We start from the raw sequence: 18,063 nt of genomic DNA on the forward strand, positions 1-18,063 counted from the left end.
TATTATAAAAAAAATAAAATTCACACAGATTGTCCGATTGATGAACATTTTTATTTTAATTTCAGATCACAGAACAACTAGCTTCTCATTAAGCGCGATCTGAGCTTGAGCAAGGTTCGCCAGGTAGGTCACCATCAACAGATCCTGCAAGAAAACAGAAGAGTCTGAGCACATCAGAAACACCAGCACACAACAACAGTTCAGTCTTTACAGGTTTTTAGTGATGGTTCAAAGATTACTTTTTTAGTGATTTCCTGGATAAAACTTTCTTTAAAATCATTTGGATTCTGGCAGACTGGCTGAAGTACCATTAAAAACCATATGTGAACCAGTTGGATCAAATCACTGAAATTTACTTTAAAGAATCACTATGACTATCACTATAAACAATTTCCTTTTGCAATGACTAACTAATGATATATTTTCGAACAACTACAAATTCATTTTTTCACTAAATGAATTTCATGGAAATATATATAAGTTAAAATGTATTAATTCCGTGTTTTTCATGACTGTGGAAACCCTGATATTAAAGCATGTCAAGCATACAGAATATCATATTGTACTGAATGCCACTCACATTAATGTTGGAGTTCAACATGCTCTCAAAGTCTTCTGCTGTGATCTTCGGCACTTTGTTCACCAGATCCATCAGGTAACGACCAACACTGTTATCTGCCACCAGCTTACCAGACTAGAGAGAGAGAGAGAGAGAGAGAGAGAGAGAAAAAACCTTTTGAGTTATTAGTAAGATCTTGTGTCACCATCCTACAAGACGTGCCGATCATACTTGCGGCTTCTTGAGAAATTTTATATGTATTTATCATAAATGCATAAAATAATAATTAAATACACATTGCAAACATTAAACTACAGGTGCATCTCAGAAAATTAGAATATCATGGAAAAGGTCTTTTTTTTGTAATTTAATTTAAAAAAAGCTAACTTTCTTATATTCTAGATTCACTGCACACAAACTGAAATATTTCAGAGTTTTTCTCTTTTAATTCTGATGGTTACAATTTACAGCATGGGAAGATTAAAAATTCAGTATTTAAAAAAAATTTGAATATTCAATTTTGAGCTTGATTAATTTTTATTTAATTTTCTTGGGCTAGTTTAGAACATGCAACCAGAATTATGGGAAAGACTACTGACTTCACAGTTGTCCACAAGACAATCATCAACACCCTGCACAAGGAGGGTAAGCCACAGGAGATCATTGCTGAAAGGGCTCTTTCACAGAGTTCTTTATCAAAATATATTCATAGAAAGTTGACTGGAAGGAAAAGTGTGGTAGGAAAAGTTGCACCAGCAACAGGGATGTCCACAGCTTCGGGAAGCATGTCAGGAAAAGCCGATTCAAGAACTTGGGAGAGCTTCACAAGGAGGAGCGGACTGAAGCCGGAGTCAGCGCATCAAGAGTCGACTCACTCAGACGTCTTTAGGAAAAGGGCTACAGCTGTCACATTCCTAGAACCAAGCCATTCCTGAACCAGAATAAAAATGTCAGAAGCATTTCACATGTGGTAAGGAGAAAAATAACTGGACTGTTGCTCAGTGGTCCACAGTCCTCTTTTCAGATCAAAGTACATTTTGCATTTCATTTGGAAATGAAGGTCTGGAGTCTGGAGGAAGATTGGAGAGACACAGAATCCAGAAGTCCATTGTGAAGTTTCTGAAGTCAGTGATGATTTGGGTGCCGTGGCGTCTGCTGGTCTTTGTCCATTGGTTTTATCAAGTCCAAAGTCAATGCAGCTATCTACCAGGAGATTTTGGAGCACTTTATGCTTCCATCTACTGACAAGCTTTATGGAGATGCTGATTTAATTTTGCAGCATGACTTTAGCACCTGCCCACAGTGCCAAAACCACTTACAAGTGGTTTGCTGACCATGATATTACTGTGCTTGATTGGCCAGCCAACTCACCTGACCTGAACCTCACAGAGAATCTGTGGGGTATTGTGAAGAGGAAGATAAGTAACATCTGACAAACAATACAGAGGAACTGAAGGTCGCTATAAAAGCATCCTGGGCTTCAATAACGCCTCAGCAGTGCCACAGGCTGATCGCCTCCATGCCACGCCGCATTGAAGCAGTCATTCATGCAAAAAGGAGCCCCAACCAAGTACTGAGCGAGTAAAGCAGTAAACCTGCTTTGGAGATCTTGAACATTTCTGTTTTGTAATTTCTTTTTTATTGATCTTTGTGAAAATTTTCTAAATATATTTTTTAATTTTCCCAAGCTGTAAGACATAACCATAAGAATTCAAACAAAAACAAAAAACTCTTGAAATATTTTAGTTTGTGTGCAATGAATCTAGAATATAAGTTTGCTTTTTTGAATTAAAAATTACAAAAAATAAAAACTTTTCCATGATATTAAAATTTGTATACTCATACATTTAAATTGTATACAATTCTATTACGCATTACACTATACACTATGTACATTGAAATACTGTAATATTTAAAGTAAATAGTTTTAGTCTAAATTACATATACAGTAATATATAAATTAATAAAATATACATTTATACTATATGTATTTTATTTATACACACTTTATAATATGCTTTCATCATTGATAAATGCTTGGTAAGAAAAGCCCTTTAAATTAAATTACTCTTAAAGCTGTAAGAAGATTAGACAAAGTTCAAACATACATGAAATCGAAATATATAATTTTTGCGCATTTGGCATGCTGTCCAGAGGGAGGGCTCCAAGCCTGGAATTGGCCCGAAACCAAGGCACCAACCGCCGCCGCCTTTACTGACGAGATGCACATGATCATATCGTTCGATATATGGTCCAGCCCTACCTGAACGTGCTCCTCCCGAACTTTGTTACATAAAACTTCAATTGAAGTTATGTCCAAGAAAGACACTCACCAGTACATCTTCTATATATGTGAGCACTGTGGACAGCATTTCTTGTACGCGTCCTGCTGCACCGGCCACCTGGGCCAGGTCTGTGGTCAGTCCGTTGGTACGACTGGGAGACTCACGCGTCCTCTGTAGGAGCTCAACTATAGAGAGGGGCGTTTAAACCATTATGAGAATGTGCTCAAAAGAAAATGTGCTATTCTTAAAACATGCAACTATAACAACAATCTGATTCAAAATACGGAGTAAACCAGTATTCATGAATAATACACAAACATGTTTACAAGTGGAAGAAATTCTGACCTCCAATGCGCTCTGTGTCATAGTAAATGTACTTGACTGTCAGAGGTGTGAACATGACACCAACTGTCTTGCCTGGAACGCCCATCTGTGAACTAACAACACAAACAGCAAATAAATACTGCTACTGCAGCAGAGGAGAGCTGGTCAGCAGCAAGAAATAATCTTACCTGACATAGGCACGGATGTTCATTTTATTGCTCTGCAGTGCCGTGTCCACGGTCAGGTGAATGGGGTTTGGCGCCTCTCGGCTGTAATACTCATGGATCAGAACGGAGTGCTCTGTGATGTCATATCCTGTGGCATACCTGCAAGACAAAAGATTACTTTAAAAGAATTGTTCACCCAAAATTAAAATTCTTTAAATTTACTCTCCTGCATGCCATCCAAGATCTAGATGAGTTTGTTTTTTAATGGAACATATTTGAAGAAATGTAGCATTACATCATTTGCTCACCAATGGATCCTCTGAAGTGAATAGGTGCCATCAGAATGAGAATTCAAACAGCTGATAAAAACATCACAATAATCCACAATCTTCATGACTTCAGTTTATCAATTAATGTCTTGTAAAGTGAAAAGCTGAGTGTTTGTAAGACACAAATCCATTATTAATGCGTTTTAACTTAAACCCTTGCTTCTGGACAAAATACAAGTCCATAATAGTAACGCTTCCTTCAGTGAAAAAGTCCATCCCCTGTTGTCGTCTCACATCAAAATCCACCAACATACGTTTAGAAATGTTTTGGGCTTTTATCGCTTGATCCATATTTCTCTTATGATTCAGACAAAATGACTTTTTCACTTAAAAAAATATTATGGATAGAAGAATCTTTATATTAGCAGGAAGCACCGGTTTGAAGCTAGATATGAATTCATGATGTATACGTATAATACGCTCACAGCTTTTTGCTTAAGATGTTAACTGATGGACTGGAGAGGATAACTGATTTTTCTATTAGCAGTTTGGACTCATTGTGACAGCATTCATTCCAGATAAAATTTGGTTCTAATGGAGAAGGGGAGTACATTTTTATTTCTGGGTGAACAATTCTTTTCAGAAAACTGTATGGCGGCTTCCGGTTATGGCCGCCATAGAGTAAGACGCGAGAAGCATTGCTCCCAAACAAAATCCTTTTTTATTGCACTATTTTGAGCAAAGCGCGGATTTACTTGTATTTTTCTTTTTCCGAACTGGACTGACATATTTGGGCAACTTTTGAGGATGCCTCCTAAGAAAATATTCGAGAATAAGAAGGAAACGGCTACCGAAGATTCCTCGGCGTTAGCCTTAGGGGCTAGCCCGACATCGCCGCCTCAATGGTTCCAGACAGAACTGGAGAAAGGGCTTGCGAAGCTTCAAGTCATGATCGACGGACGTATGTGTGAAATCCGCGACTCTGACAAAGTACACAGTGACCTTCAGGAAACGAGACTAAAGCTGAGCGAGTTGGAATCGCGTCAAGATGGATTTGAAGAAGCCATTGTTAATGTGCGTGAGGACATTGCTGAGGGTAAAAAGCACGTGGAGTACGAAATACTCACTTTGAAAGATAAGGTCGATGATCTTGAAAATCGCTCCAGACGTAACAATTTGCGCCTTGTTGGCTTTCCTGAAGGAGTTGAGGGGAGAGATGCAGTGTCATTTGTGGAGGAATGGCTCCCTAAAATCATCGGTATGGATCAAGAACGGCCCTTTGAAATTGAACGAACCCATCGTACCCTTCAGCGCCGGCCGTCGGAACACGAAAGACCGCGAGCCATTGTAATTAGACTCCTTCGTTTTAGAGACAGTCACGATATTGAATGTTGCACGGGAGAAAAAAGACCTGACATATGGAAACTCAAAAATAATGATCTTCCGAGATATGTCAACAATTCTCTACAAGAAGAAACAGGCGTTTGCTTCTGTTCGAGGGCGGCTCCGGGACCACAACATCTCCTACAGTATGCAGTACCCAGCTACTCTGAGAGTGGTTCTTCCTGAGGGTGCACGATCCTTCGGTTCAAAAGATGCCGCGGAGGCTTACTTAAAAGCCCACCATCCAAAACTTTTGTTGCCAGCAGGTTCGGAGTGAGACTGTAGGTAGGCTACATTATGAATAGTGACTGCATTTACGAAGGACTCTGAGTAGCTACCGAATGGTCGCTACTGAAACCTAATAAATACCAAGTAACGTTAGTCCGAGATTGTTTTGATATTGAGTCACAAGTGCCTTTATGCCTATGGCAACTTTGGTGATTTGTTTGCAAAGTTTTACCTGTAATGTTTGGTAGATGGCGTTATCTGCGCTAATTATTTCCTGGTTAAAGTTGGGATGCCTTAGCTTGAAGTTGTGCACGTTCTGTATGCAACGTTACGCGAATGTGTTGTTTACGGGGAAAGTGTTATGTATGTGGGTGGGTGGGAGGCTGGGAGGGGGGTTTGTGCCACTTTCTTTTTTTTTTTTCTTCTTTTTTTCCTTCTTTTTTGTGTGTTTTCTTTTCAATTTGACTGATAACTGATAGAGATAAGTATAAATATCTGTCCTGGAATGTTAATGGGATTAATAATAATTTAAAGAGGAAAAAAATTATGTTGTTCTTAAGAAAAAATAAGATAGACATTGCTCTCCTACAAGAGACGCATTTGACTGAAGAAGATCACTGTAAGTTATTACGTCAGTGGTCTGGACAAATATTTTTTTCATCATATAGCTCTCATTCAAGAGGGGTTGCTATTATGATCAATCGCAGAGTGCCTTTTGTTTTTGAAAGCATGGTTAAAGATAATTATGGAAGATATATTATTCTTAAAGGATATATTGCTTCTGAGAATGTTACAATAGCAAATGTATATGCCCCCAATCAAGATGACCCTCAGTTTTTTCATAATTTTCATTTTAAACTGTTTTTGCCCTGTACAATCATTGGAGGTGATTTTAATTTGGTTTTAGATTCAGCAGACAGATCACCTAACAAAGGTTTTGTCTTAACTCCATCAGCAAGAGTTGTGAAACATATAATGGCTGAACTAGAACTGTTAGATATTTGGAGAGCTTTGCATAATAAGCAAAATGATTTTTCTTTTTATTCTCGACCCCATAAGAGTTTCTCTAGAATTGACCTTTTTCTTTTACATAAAAGACAAGAACACTTAGTTGAATCATGTGAATACCTTCCACGAACTTTGTCTGACCATTCCCCTTTAGTTCTTACAATTTATACCCCTACTACTAAATCACATATTAGAAGATGGCGGTTCAGTAATTATCTCCTTAACGACCTTGATTTTATAGACCTTCTAAATAACAATATAGAAAATTTCTTGAATTTCAATGCTGGTTATGCCGCTTCAGGTATGATTTGGGAATCACTTAAAGCTTATCTGAGGGGAATAATCATAGCATACTCATCCGGAAAAAAGAAAAAATATCAAAGTCAACTGAATGAACTTTCTAAAGATATTAAAAAGCTGGAACAGGACTATTCTATATGTGGAGATGAAAGTATTCTACATAGACTAAATTCATTGCAGCTTGAGTATGATATGCTGTCCACTAAGGAAGCAGAGTGTATCCTCCTCAGAACCAAACAACGATATTACGAGCATGGGGACATAATTGGCAGATTATTGGCCTGGCAAATAAGGAAAGACGATGCAGTGAGGTCTATAAATGCAATTCGTCATGTAGATAACACTATCATCAGAGACCCTAATCTTATTAATCAGGAATTTATGCAGTTTTATAAGCTGTTATATACCTCACAGCATACAGATATGGCGAACATACACTCTTTCCTAGATAGCCTTGATATACCTTCACTTACCGAGGAATGCAGGGACTGTCTGGAGAAGGACATAACGGAAATTGAAATACAAGAAGCGATATCTTGCTTAGCTGTTGGCAAATCACCTGGTATGGATGGTTTCTCCATGGATTTTATTAAGGCTTTTCTACCTAAATTAATCAAACCACTAAATGATATGTATTTGCAGGCTATAGAGACTCAGCGTTTACCTGACACTCTTGAACAGGCTATGATAACTCTTTTACTTAAGCCTGGTAAAGACCCTCGTTTATGTGGCTCCTATAGGCCGATTTCATTACTTAACTCAGACTACAAGATTTTTGCCAAAATTATTGCTTTAAGATTGGAAAAAGTTATCTCACAATTGGTACACATGGATCAAACAGGATTTATTCAAAATCGATGTCTCTTTGACAATGTTCGGAGACTTTTGAATGTAATTTTTTCTGCTTCTCAAGTTGATTCTCCTGTTATTGCTATATCTTTAGATGCCGAAAAGGCTTTTGATCGTGTTGAGTGGCCCTACTTGTTTACAGTCCTTCAAAAGATGAACTTTGGTTCTAAATTTCTTAATATGGTCAAAATGCTTTACAACCATCCAACAGCAGTCATTCAGACCAATAACGAGATCGGCACAGTTTTCTTTGGAGCGGGGTACAAGGCAGGGCTGCCCACTATCTCCCTTTTATTTTCTCTTGCAATAGAGCCTTTAGCTATTGCAATTCGCTCACATGACAATATCAGTGGTTTTACAACCCTTCAATCTAAACATGTAATCTCTTTATATGCGGACGATATTATGTTGTATTTGACAAATGTAGATTCTTCCATACCAGCCTTGTCAACTCTATTACAAGAGTACGGGATTATATCTGGTTATAAAATAAATGTGAATAAAAGTGTCTCTATGCCTCTTAATAGAGCCGCTTCGCAATTGTCCCTTAAAAATTTCCCTTTTGTCTGGAACACAGATAAATTTCTATATTTGGGAATACAAATACCTAGAGATTTGTCTCAGTTATATAATTTGAACTATGCTCCCCTGCTTAGAAGTGTAGAAAGAGAATTAGATAGATGGAAATCTCTTCCTATTTCATTAATTGGTCGGATAAATTCTATTAAAATGACTGTGTTGCCAAAATTTTTATATTTGTTTCAGGCACTCCCCTCTGTGTTACCAAAGTCTTTTTTTAAGGATCTCCATAGAGGTATTTCTAGGTTCTTATGGAAAGGGAAAGTTCCTTGGGTAAAATTAAATTCACTGTTTATGCCTTTTCAGAATGGTGGACTCAAACTGCCTGACTTTTATTTATATTATTGTGCAGCTCAGCTGCGCATTGTTTGGATCTGGCAATCAAAATGTATTTCCCCTCCTGCTTGGCGACAATTAGAAGAGGCCCAAGTACAGGGTATAACCCTTGCTGCAATACCTTTTGTCTCTATAAACTATTTGAAGAAATTGACCTCTAACCCACTAATTGTTGGTACTTCTAAAATTGTTGCAGACCTCATGAAAAAGATGAAATGCAAGCAGACTATTTTCAGATCCACTGCTTTTTATTACAATCCCTTTCTACCCCCTGTCCTCAAAGATGGCATAGCCAAACAGTGGTATGATCAAGGTATGATCATCATCCAAACCTTTGACAAATTTTATGAGGAGGATACACTCATGTCGTTTGAGCAATTACAACAGAAATTTACCCTTCCCTCTAAATTTTTCTTTAAATACCTGCAAATTAGACACTACATTCAGACCCAACAAGGTGGTCGTTTATCTAAGCTCCCTCTTTCACCTCTTGAGGCTATCTTGGCTGAGAAAAAAGGTCATAAGGGTCTCATCTCTTTTATCTATGCCAAGTTGTTACAACTGATGGCGGGTAGCATTCGTGACGTAAAATCTAAGTGGGAAAAAGACTTGGAGTGCTCATTCACAGATGACGAATGGAAAGCAATATGTGAGAAAGCTCAGACTTTTTCTATCAATAGTCGTCATAAGCTCATCCAATTTAATGTGATACATAGAGTTTACTATACTCCAGTTAGATTGCACTCTTTTAAAAGCTCCTACTCAGAGATCTGTCCTAGATGTAAAGCAGATAGAGGGACTCTTCTACATATGCTGTGGTCTTGCCCTGACTTGGAAGAATATTGGAAAGGGGTCTTAGAGATTATTGCTATAGTTGTAGGTACTAATGTGCCTAGAGAGCCTAGACTTACCCTCTTAGGGGATACTACACTACTTGATCAACAAAGAATTAATATGAGATTTGTCAGACTAGCTCTACTAGCAGCCATAAAATGTATAACTTTGAGATGGAAGGATTCTAATTCACCTTCTACTTCCATGTGGATTAAAGAAGTGTCATCTTACATGCCTTTGGAAAAAATTGCATTTCGTTTGAAAAAGCGTCAAGATTTGTTTGTCAAATACTGGGGTAGCTTCATTTCTTACTTGGGTATAACAGGACAGAATGCTTAGAACCTAATTTTTTATACTTTCTTGTTTCATTTTATTCATGGTTTATTTGTGGCACTATGGGTTGAGGTTTGGGGCATGTTTAGGGTAGTATGTGCGGGGTTGAAAGATTTGCTTTGATTATTCTGTACTTTGCGTTTAACTTGGAAAAACCCAATAAACATAATGTTCAAAAAAAAAAAAAAAAAAAAAAGAAAACTGTATGGCCAGAATGGCTGGTTACATTCTCTAGGCCTTTCTACTGCGAAAGTGTTATTTTAGTATTGTTAAAACACTACTGCAATTTTGATAAATATTATGAAATAGTTTTAATTTAAGTTTTTAGTTAAACTTGTAAAAAAGTAAGAAAAAATTGGTCAATTCTATTTTTTTTTTTATTTCTATGTACTTTTTAAGGTTTATATTATTTCAAGTAACAAAGATGTATTTTATGGTTTTAGTTCACTCACTATATTATCTCTGCTGTGTCACCATCAACAGATCCTGCCAAACTAAGTTGATCAAATTCATTAACTTGAGAGGCAGGCCACTTACCAGCCAACAATGACTTCACTCGGCGAAACCTTCTTATGAAGCTCGTACATGTTCTTGGCGAACTCCATGTCAACAGCCACCTATGACAAAGACATAGTACATAATGACGTCATTATTGTGTGCAGTTCGCTGTGTTTTAAGTTGCAAATTTGAAATTTATGTACTATATTTACATGGTGGAAGTCCAAATCACATCCAATAATTTGATACTAGATGTTCAAAAATATGGTGCTACCATTGTCATTTCTAGTAATGTTGAGATACCACGGGTATATCACTGGCACTTTGTAAGTTAGCAGGTAAATGATGCTGTTTGTCTCACCTCATCTTCAGACTCATTGTGAGGTACAGAGAAGCAGTTGGTGACTTCAACTGAATGTTTGTCTGTGGTTCCTGTGTGACACACAAATTAAACCGTGTTAAAAATGTCGTGTATTGTGTATTTAGTGCGGACGCGTTTTCTCATCCACTCATCCTGCTCGACACCAACACATGCTTCGTAAGACAAAACGACGCTTATGTTAACGTTATCTTTAATAAACGCGACAGTCTCGGACTTGACTCAGGGAAAATAAATGACCCACCTAATAATGTCCCGATCACGCGACTTGCTCCCTCATTTCTGCGCTCGTATGAGTCCACAATCGATGCCAAAACCACCGGGTGGATTTTCACGACCGGGCCGTGGACCGCCATGATTTTGTAGAGGAAGTGGAGGATGATGATAAACGGGGAAGAAGAGAAAGAGAGTGCGGGTCTCCAAATGATTCGTGCTGTTGCCCCCTAGCGGATGTACAGTTGTGTACAAAATAACAGTGGCCTTATTAACTAGACTGGAAATGTATTCCTGGAAATAAACATACATTTTTTATTTTTTAAAAGGATTTTTTTTCGCTATTTCTAGACCACAGATGAAACACATAATCATTATAATGTTAATTCCTTCAAAGGTCAGATTTCATTGTGAAGCACAAGATTGGAATACATAAAAATCATGCTGCATAACATGATTCTCCAGTTTAGCACAAATTTTCAAAGTTCATGTCAGATTGAGTGCAGCTGTCATTGCAAAAGAGGGAATATATAAATATTCTGCTGTTCACTTAAATTATAATGCTGGAAATATAATTTACAATGAAAAGTTATTCATTTGAAAAATGCACCATACACACATTTTTAATCTTGGTTTTGGATTTTTGGACTTTATGTCAGTGGCGCAAAAAGTGGGTATGCGCTATATGCGGCGCATAGGGGCGCCACACCATGGGGGGGCGCCAAAGCGATGGTTATTTATTTTTTATTTATTTTTTAATAATAAAAGTTCTATACATTAATATTAAAAATTATATATTAAAAAAAGTTATATCAATTTTAGAGGACTAACAGGCGCCGTTGCCCTCATAATATTCCGTCATAGAATTTAGACATATAAGGGCGTTCTCGCGAGTGGGCGGGGCGCCGTGAGCGCTGAGTGAGCAGCAGTAACGTTAGTGCATTGTCGTTGAAACTCGAAAAAGATGGATAAATAAAAAAGCTTATCGGGGGCTAAAAATAGAAAAAGAAAGAGGGAAAGGAGATGGCATGACAAGGGATGCGACAGCAGCTAAATAAGTGGATGGTGAAAGTCAACAGGTAGGGTGGTGTTTGGTGGAGCGTGCGCGATCCCGTGTGAGGATTGTGTTAACGTGGGCGGAAGACAGCTGATCTGTGACTGGAGTGTGCATGGTAGGAAGTGGAGTAGAATCCGGTAGCGATCCGGAAATGGAGGATGAAAATTTTGGCGCGGAAGGTGGAGATAGTGAATGGAGTACAGTAGGAAATCGGAAAAGGAAGAAAAATAGAAGAAATGAATCGGAAACTGAAAGTGAGAATGGATTACACGTGACAAGGGGAAGGAAAGAAGAGTTTAAGGTATTGTTGAAATTAGATGCTGGATCTTTCAGTGTCATTAATCCACTGAAATTATCTAAAGTGATTAAGGAAAAAATAGGACTGGTTGAAAGTGTGAAGAAGTTGAGGGATGGTAGATTGATTATATATTGTAAGGACAGTAGACAACAGAAAAAGGCTCTAGAAATTAAAACGATCATGGGACAGGGTGTGAATTGTTCAGTTCAAGAAGAAAAGAAATGGGTTAAAGGAGTAATTACAGGGATCCCTACTGATGTAACAGAGGAAAAGATTAAGAAAGGTCTTACGGGAGGCGCAGTAATTGGTGTGAAAAGACTTAAATGTAATAGAAACAATGAAAGGGGAGATAGTCTATCAGTGATGATTCAGTTTGATGAGGATAAGCTGCCAAGTAAAGTCTTTTTAGGATTTATGAGTTTCTCGGTTAGGCTTTACGTACCCCCTCCACTAAGATGCTACAAATGCCAAAAGTTTGGACATGTAGCGGCTGTATGCAGAGGTAAACAAAGGTGTGCGAGATGCGGTGGAGAGCATGAATATGGCAAATGCGAGCAAGGAGTTGATCCCAAGTGTTGTAATTGCGGAGGGGAGCATAGTGCGGGGTATGGAGGATGTGAGGTGAGGAAAAATGCAGCTCAAGTGCAAAATGTAAGAATAAAGGAAGGATTGTCATATTCGGAGGCGGTGAAGAAAGTAGGAAATACTTTGGAATCAGGGGATAAAGGTAAAGGAATTCCTCAACAAAAGATGGAAACGGCTCAGGGAAAAACTAAAGAGAGCTTTGGGATTAAGAATAATGTGGCATTTGTAACCTTTATAGCTGAAGTGGTGAATTGTTCTGCGCAAACAGAAAGCCGGACTGAAAGAATCAGAATAATAATAAAAGCAGCTGAAAAATATCTAGAGATTGAGGGGATTTCTGTGGAAATGATTAATGAAAAATTAAAGATGCAGTTAACAAATACGCAAGCAGGATGTGGTGGTTCATAATGGTGCTTTTAATATTCCAGTGGAATGCGAGAAGCTTAATTGCTAATGGACAAGAGTTTAAAAAATTCATCTCTGATCTGGATAAAAGACCAGATATTATATGTATACAGGAGACATGGTTTAAACCTCAGTTAAATTTTGTTTTGCAAGGGTATCAACTAATTAGGAAAGATAGGAAAAACTGTAATGGAGGTGGGGTAGCAATATTTATAAAACAAGGGGTGGGATACAGGAATGTAGAAGTGAGTGAGGATCAAGAGGCGTTGATGATGGAAGTATGGGAAGGGAATCAAAGTATAAAAATAATTAATTTTTATAATCCATGTGAAAAGCTATGTAAGAATGCAGTGGAAAAAATAAGAGGTAATACTAGTCAGAAGGTAGTATGGTGTGGTGATTTTAACGCACATAATACATTATGGGGGAGTGTTAAAACAGATTATAATGGGTTAATAGTGGAAGAAATGCTAGATTGGGGACGGTTAGTATGTATTAATAATGGAAGTATAACAAGAATAGATGTGAGTAATGGGCGTAATTCAGCATTAGATATTACTCTGGTTTCAGAAGATCTAGCTAGAAAATGTGAATGGAGTGTAAGCAAGCAAAGTTCAATGGGAAGTGATCACTATCCAATATGGTGTCAAATTGGTGTGGATATTGTACAAACTGTGGTGGAGAGAATGCCAAGATGGAAATTTAAGGGAGCTAATTGGGAGCTTTTTAAAGAACTGTGTAATAACAATATGAACGAAATGGGAGAAATTGAAGAAATAGAAGAGTTAAGTATGAAAGTAATTAAAGTGTTAAGAAATACGGCAGAGGAAGTAATAGGAAAAACGAAAACTATAAGTAGAAGAAAAGCAGTCCCGTGGTGGAATGAAAAATGTAGTAAGGCAGTGAGGGAAAGAAATAAAGCAATGAAGAAAGCCAGAAAATCTGTATTGTTTACTGATTACATTATTTTTAAGAGAGCTCAGGCTATGGTTAGGAGAGAAATAAGAATAGCAAAAAGAATGTTCTGGAGAGAATATTGCAATAGAATAGGGGAAGACATTGAAATAAATGAAGTTTGGAACATGATTAGGAAGATGGGAGGGATTCAGAGAAATATTAATATTCCAGTTTTAGTAGGACATGGGAAAATAGCGATAAAAGATAGTGATAAAGCAGAGATGTTAGTGGAAGCATTTGTAAAGGTGCATAGTAATGATAATATTACAGATAATATGAAGAAGTATAGGGAACAGAAAGTGAAAGAGAATGAGCATATATATGAAAAGAAGATTCCGTCAGGAAGTAGGTTAGACTCAACATTTACTTTATATGAGTTAAAGAGAGCACTTGTAGGGGTTAAACATACTTCCCCAGGAAAGGATGAAATTTGTTATGAGATGATTAAGCAATTGTCAGATGGATCATTGAATATAATTTTAAGACTTTTTAATAAAATTTGGGATTCAGGGAAGATTCCTGTGAGTTGGAAACATGGAGTAATAGTGCCAATCGCTAAACCTGGAAAAGACCATTCCCAGCCAGTTAGTTATAGACCAATTGCATTGACATCCAATTTATGCAAACTTATGGAACGGATGGTTATGAATAGGTTGACGTATGAAATGGAGAGTAAAGGTATGCTGTCAGCATGTCAAAGCGGATTTAGAAAAGGGCGAAATACGATGGATTCAATTCTGAGTTTGGAGGCGGAAATTCGAAAAGCTCAAGTTAATAAAGAAATGTTGGTGGGAGTCTTTTTCGATGTTGAAAAGGCTTATGATATGTTGTGGAAAGAAGGGCTGTTAATGAAATTGGAAAGTTTGGGAATTGAGGGAAAAATGTATAACTGGATTTCAAGTTTTTTGTTTGGAAGAACGATTCAAGTTAGAGTAGGGTCTGCATATTCTAGGATTCTCTCAATTGAGAATGGAACTCCCCAGGGAAGTGTGAGCAGCCCTATTCTTTTCAACTTAATGATTAGTGATATATTTAGAAATATTGAGACTGGAATAGGAAGATCATTGTATGCAGACGACGGGGCATTGTGGAAAAGGGGGCGTAATAGGCTGCTTGTAGAGAATAAAATGCAAAAAGCAGTGAAGGAGGTGGAGAAATGGTCAAATAGTTGGGGTTTTCGATTTTCTGTGGTAAAAACACAAGTAATTTGTTTTTCAAATAAGAAAAATAATCCTATGTTAAATATTAAAATGTATGGTAATCAGCTGGAACAAGTCAATGTAGTGAGATTTCTGGGTATGTGGATGGATTATAAATTAAACTTTGGAGTTCATATTCAGAAATTGATAGAAAAGTGTAAAAAAGGAATAAATGTCTTAAGATGCTTGTCAGGTGCGGACTGGGGAGCAAGTTGCCAGTCACTGAAAAGAATTTATTATGCAGTGATCAGGTCAAATATAGACTATGGAAGTATGGTATATAGTTCTGCGAATAAAACTTTACTTAAAAAAATACAAGTAATACAAAATCAGGCATTGCGAATTTGTTGTGGAGCATTTAGATCTTCTCCGGTAGTATCATTACAAGTTGAATTAGGAGAATTATCATTGGAACAACGCAGACTTCAATTGAGGATGAGATACTGGTCTGGTGTATGTGGACATCTGGAAAGTCATCCAGTAAAAATACTTTTGAAGGAATGTTGGGAGTATGAATACAAAGAAATAGAAAGCTTTGGTTGGGTAGTAGGGAAGGAGGCAAATAGCTTGGGATTGAAAGAATATTTAATAGCCCCTTCTGTTCCTATACCAGCAATTCCCCCTTGGATGTATCCTATGCCATTAATTGACTTACAAATACATAAAGAAATAAATAATCAAATAAGCATACCAACTAAGTTAGTAGTTGAACAGTATGTAAATCGAGAATATTATTCAGTATTACAGGTATTTACAGATGGGTCAAAGGATCCAGAGTCTTGTAGAACAGCAGCAGCAGTATTCATTCCTACATTTAATATAAAAATTGCAAAAAGAGTATCGGATCATGTGTCAGTATTTACTACTGAATTACTAGCTATCATATTAGCAATACAGTGGATTGAAGAAGTGCAACCATCAAGAATTGTGATATGTACGGATTCAATGGCTGCTCTCACTAGTCTTATGAGTGGAAAATCGGAATCTCGACAAGATTTAATATTTGAAGTTTTGCAAGGTTTATTTAGAGCAAGGCAGTTAGGGGTATTGGTATTCTTCCTCTGGGTGCCAGCACATGTGGGTGTGGATGGTAATGAGGAGGTAGATAAGTTGGCAAAGAAAGCATTAAAGCATCCACAAATAGAAATTAAGGTATCATTAAGTAAATCAGAAATCAAGAGGTTAATAGCAATTGAAATTAGTAAAAAATGGCAAAAGATATGGAATAATGACTCAAAAGGAAGACATCTTTATCAAATTCAGGAACGGGTTGGAAATGAGAGGAAAAGATATGGAAATAGGAAAAAAGATGTCATTATTACAAGGTTAAGAATTGGTCACACTGCATTAAATTATAGTCTTTATAAAATAGGGAAGCATGATACAGGAAAATGTGACAATTGCGGGGAGTTAGAAACAGTGCAGCATATTCTTTTAGAATGTGCTGCATATGAAAGGGAGAGACAACAGTTAAGTCAAGAGTTAGGAAGGATGGGAGTTGATACAATTTCAATTAAAGTATTACTAGGAAATGGAATAAGACAATCAAGAATTCATGAATTATTATTTAAATATCTAAATAAAACAGGAATAGTAAATAGAATTTAATTTTTTTTTTTTTTTTTTTTTTTTTTTTTTTTTTTTTTTAAATTTTTTTTTTTTTTTTGTTGTTTTTTTTTTTTTTTTTTTTTTTTTTTTTTTTTTTTTTTTTTTTTTTTTTTTTTCTCTCTCTTCCAAAGCCAAGTACACTCCACACTCCAGATCAGTAGGTGGCGGAAATGCACCATTTATGTTGGTCTGCCAAACCGCCATTAAACACTAGTAGTAGTAGTAGTAGTCAACAGGTAGGATTTAAAATGTGACGTCTATGCTTTGAGGCTTGCAAATAATGTTAGGTATTCATGTTAACAGACTAGCTAGAGTTTGCTAACACGGGGAATGTAGCAGACAGAATATGAACATTTAAGAGCCAGAGGATGCGAGCTCGCCCGCGCAGTGAGAAGATTTGTGCATGCACTCATCCGAAGCGCTCAAACCTGCGCCTCAGAACGCGCGCAAATATAAGCTCTCTCATTTAAAGTATTGTGTTTAAATGACAAATTCTGACAAAAATTATGTCAAAATGCCCGTCTTGGTAAGTATCCTACAGCAGACAGGCTGAACGTAGGCCACTGTATCAGCGCATTCTCTTAAAGTGACAGTCTTTATATTAATCAAACAACAACAACAAAGAAACCACTCACTGCTCTTGATTAAAAAGCTTCTGTAACTTTAATAAAGAACAATCTTTAATTTATAAATTAAATATGCGATGCTGTTTTACATTTGATTATTCAATTTCTGTACCTTATGCTACACCTCCCTAAAAAAAAAACTTTGTACTTTTACTTTACTTTTTTACTAAACTTTACTTTGTACTCTTTATCTGTATTTATTTTTGCTGTTGCTCGTAGTTAGATAGATTTTTTGTAAGTATAGTTTCTCCATAAACATAGCACATACTGAACTGTACCGAAACCGTGACTCTTGAACAGTGAAACAAACCGAACTGTGAAAATTTGAACCGTGCCACCCCCTAATGTATATATATATATATATATATATATATATATGTGTGTGTGTGTGTGTATACCATATATTTATGGTAGGCTTACAGTGGCTGTCTGATATACTTTAAAATAAACATTTATTATTTCAAGCCCTTACATGATGATGTCCGGCACAATTATTTATTTAGAAGTGGGTGTGGGGGGGCGCCAAAATGATTTGCTGCATACCCCTATAACACTGGATAGTTGCACCCCTGCTTTATGTTCTAGGGAAAGTGTTTTTTAGATCATAATTAGATATTGTATGATGTTCCTGATTGCCATTTCTTTTCATTTTTCCAAGTGAATTTTGAGCCGTGATTTTAATCTCAAGTTTGCTTAAACTTGTTCACTTAGTCCTGCGGTCTAAAAATAGTCATTCTGAGTTCCTTAACAAAATGTTCAAAAATCCCCAGAGAATGCTCTTTTA

The 18,063-nt window shown here is 36.9% G+C and overlaps 1 protein-coding gene across 1 annotated transcript; it reads right to left on the reverse strand.

The window, feature by feature from the left end:
- Positions 1-29: 29 nt before the first annotated feature.
- LOC132142317 (eukaryotic translation initiation factor 3 subunit F-like) lies at positions 30-10,732 on the reverse strand. The gene is made up of 8 exons (XM_059552105.1): positions 10,576-10,732; positions 10,314-10,384; positions 9,992-10,071; positions 3,357-3,494; positions 3,190-3,281; positions 2,893-3,029; positions 581-694; positions 30-144 (listed from the first exon to the last, which is right to left on the reverse strand). Exons 1-8 carry the CDS (start codon positions 10,685-10,687, stop codon positions 67-69), a joined length of 822 nt encoding a protein of 273 aa, XP_059408088.1. The 5' UTR covers positions 10,688-10,732; the 3' UTR covers positions 30-66.
- Between the last annotated feature and the right edge of the window lie 7,331 nt (positions 10,733-18,063).

Source organism: Carassius carassius, chromosome 6 (genome assembly GCF_963082965.1).
Source record: "Carassius carassius chromosome 6, fCarCar2.1, whole genome shotgun sequence".
In the NCBI taxonomy this organism is placed as follows: domain Eukaryota; kingdom Metazoa; phylum Chordata; class Actinopteri; order Cypriniformes; family Cyprinidae; genus Carassius; species Carassius carassius.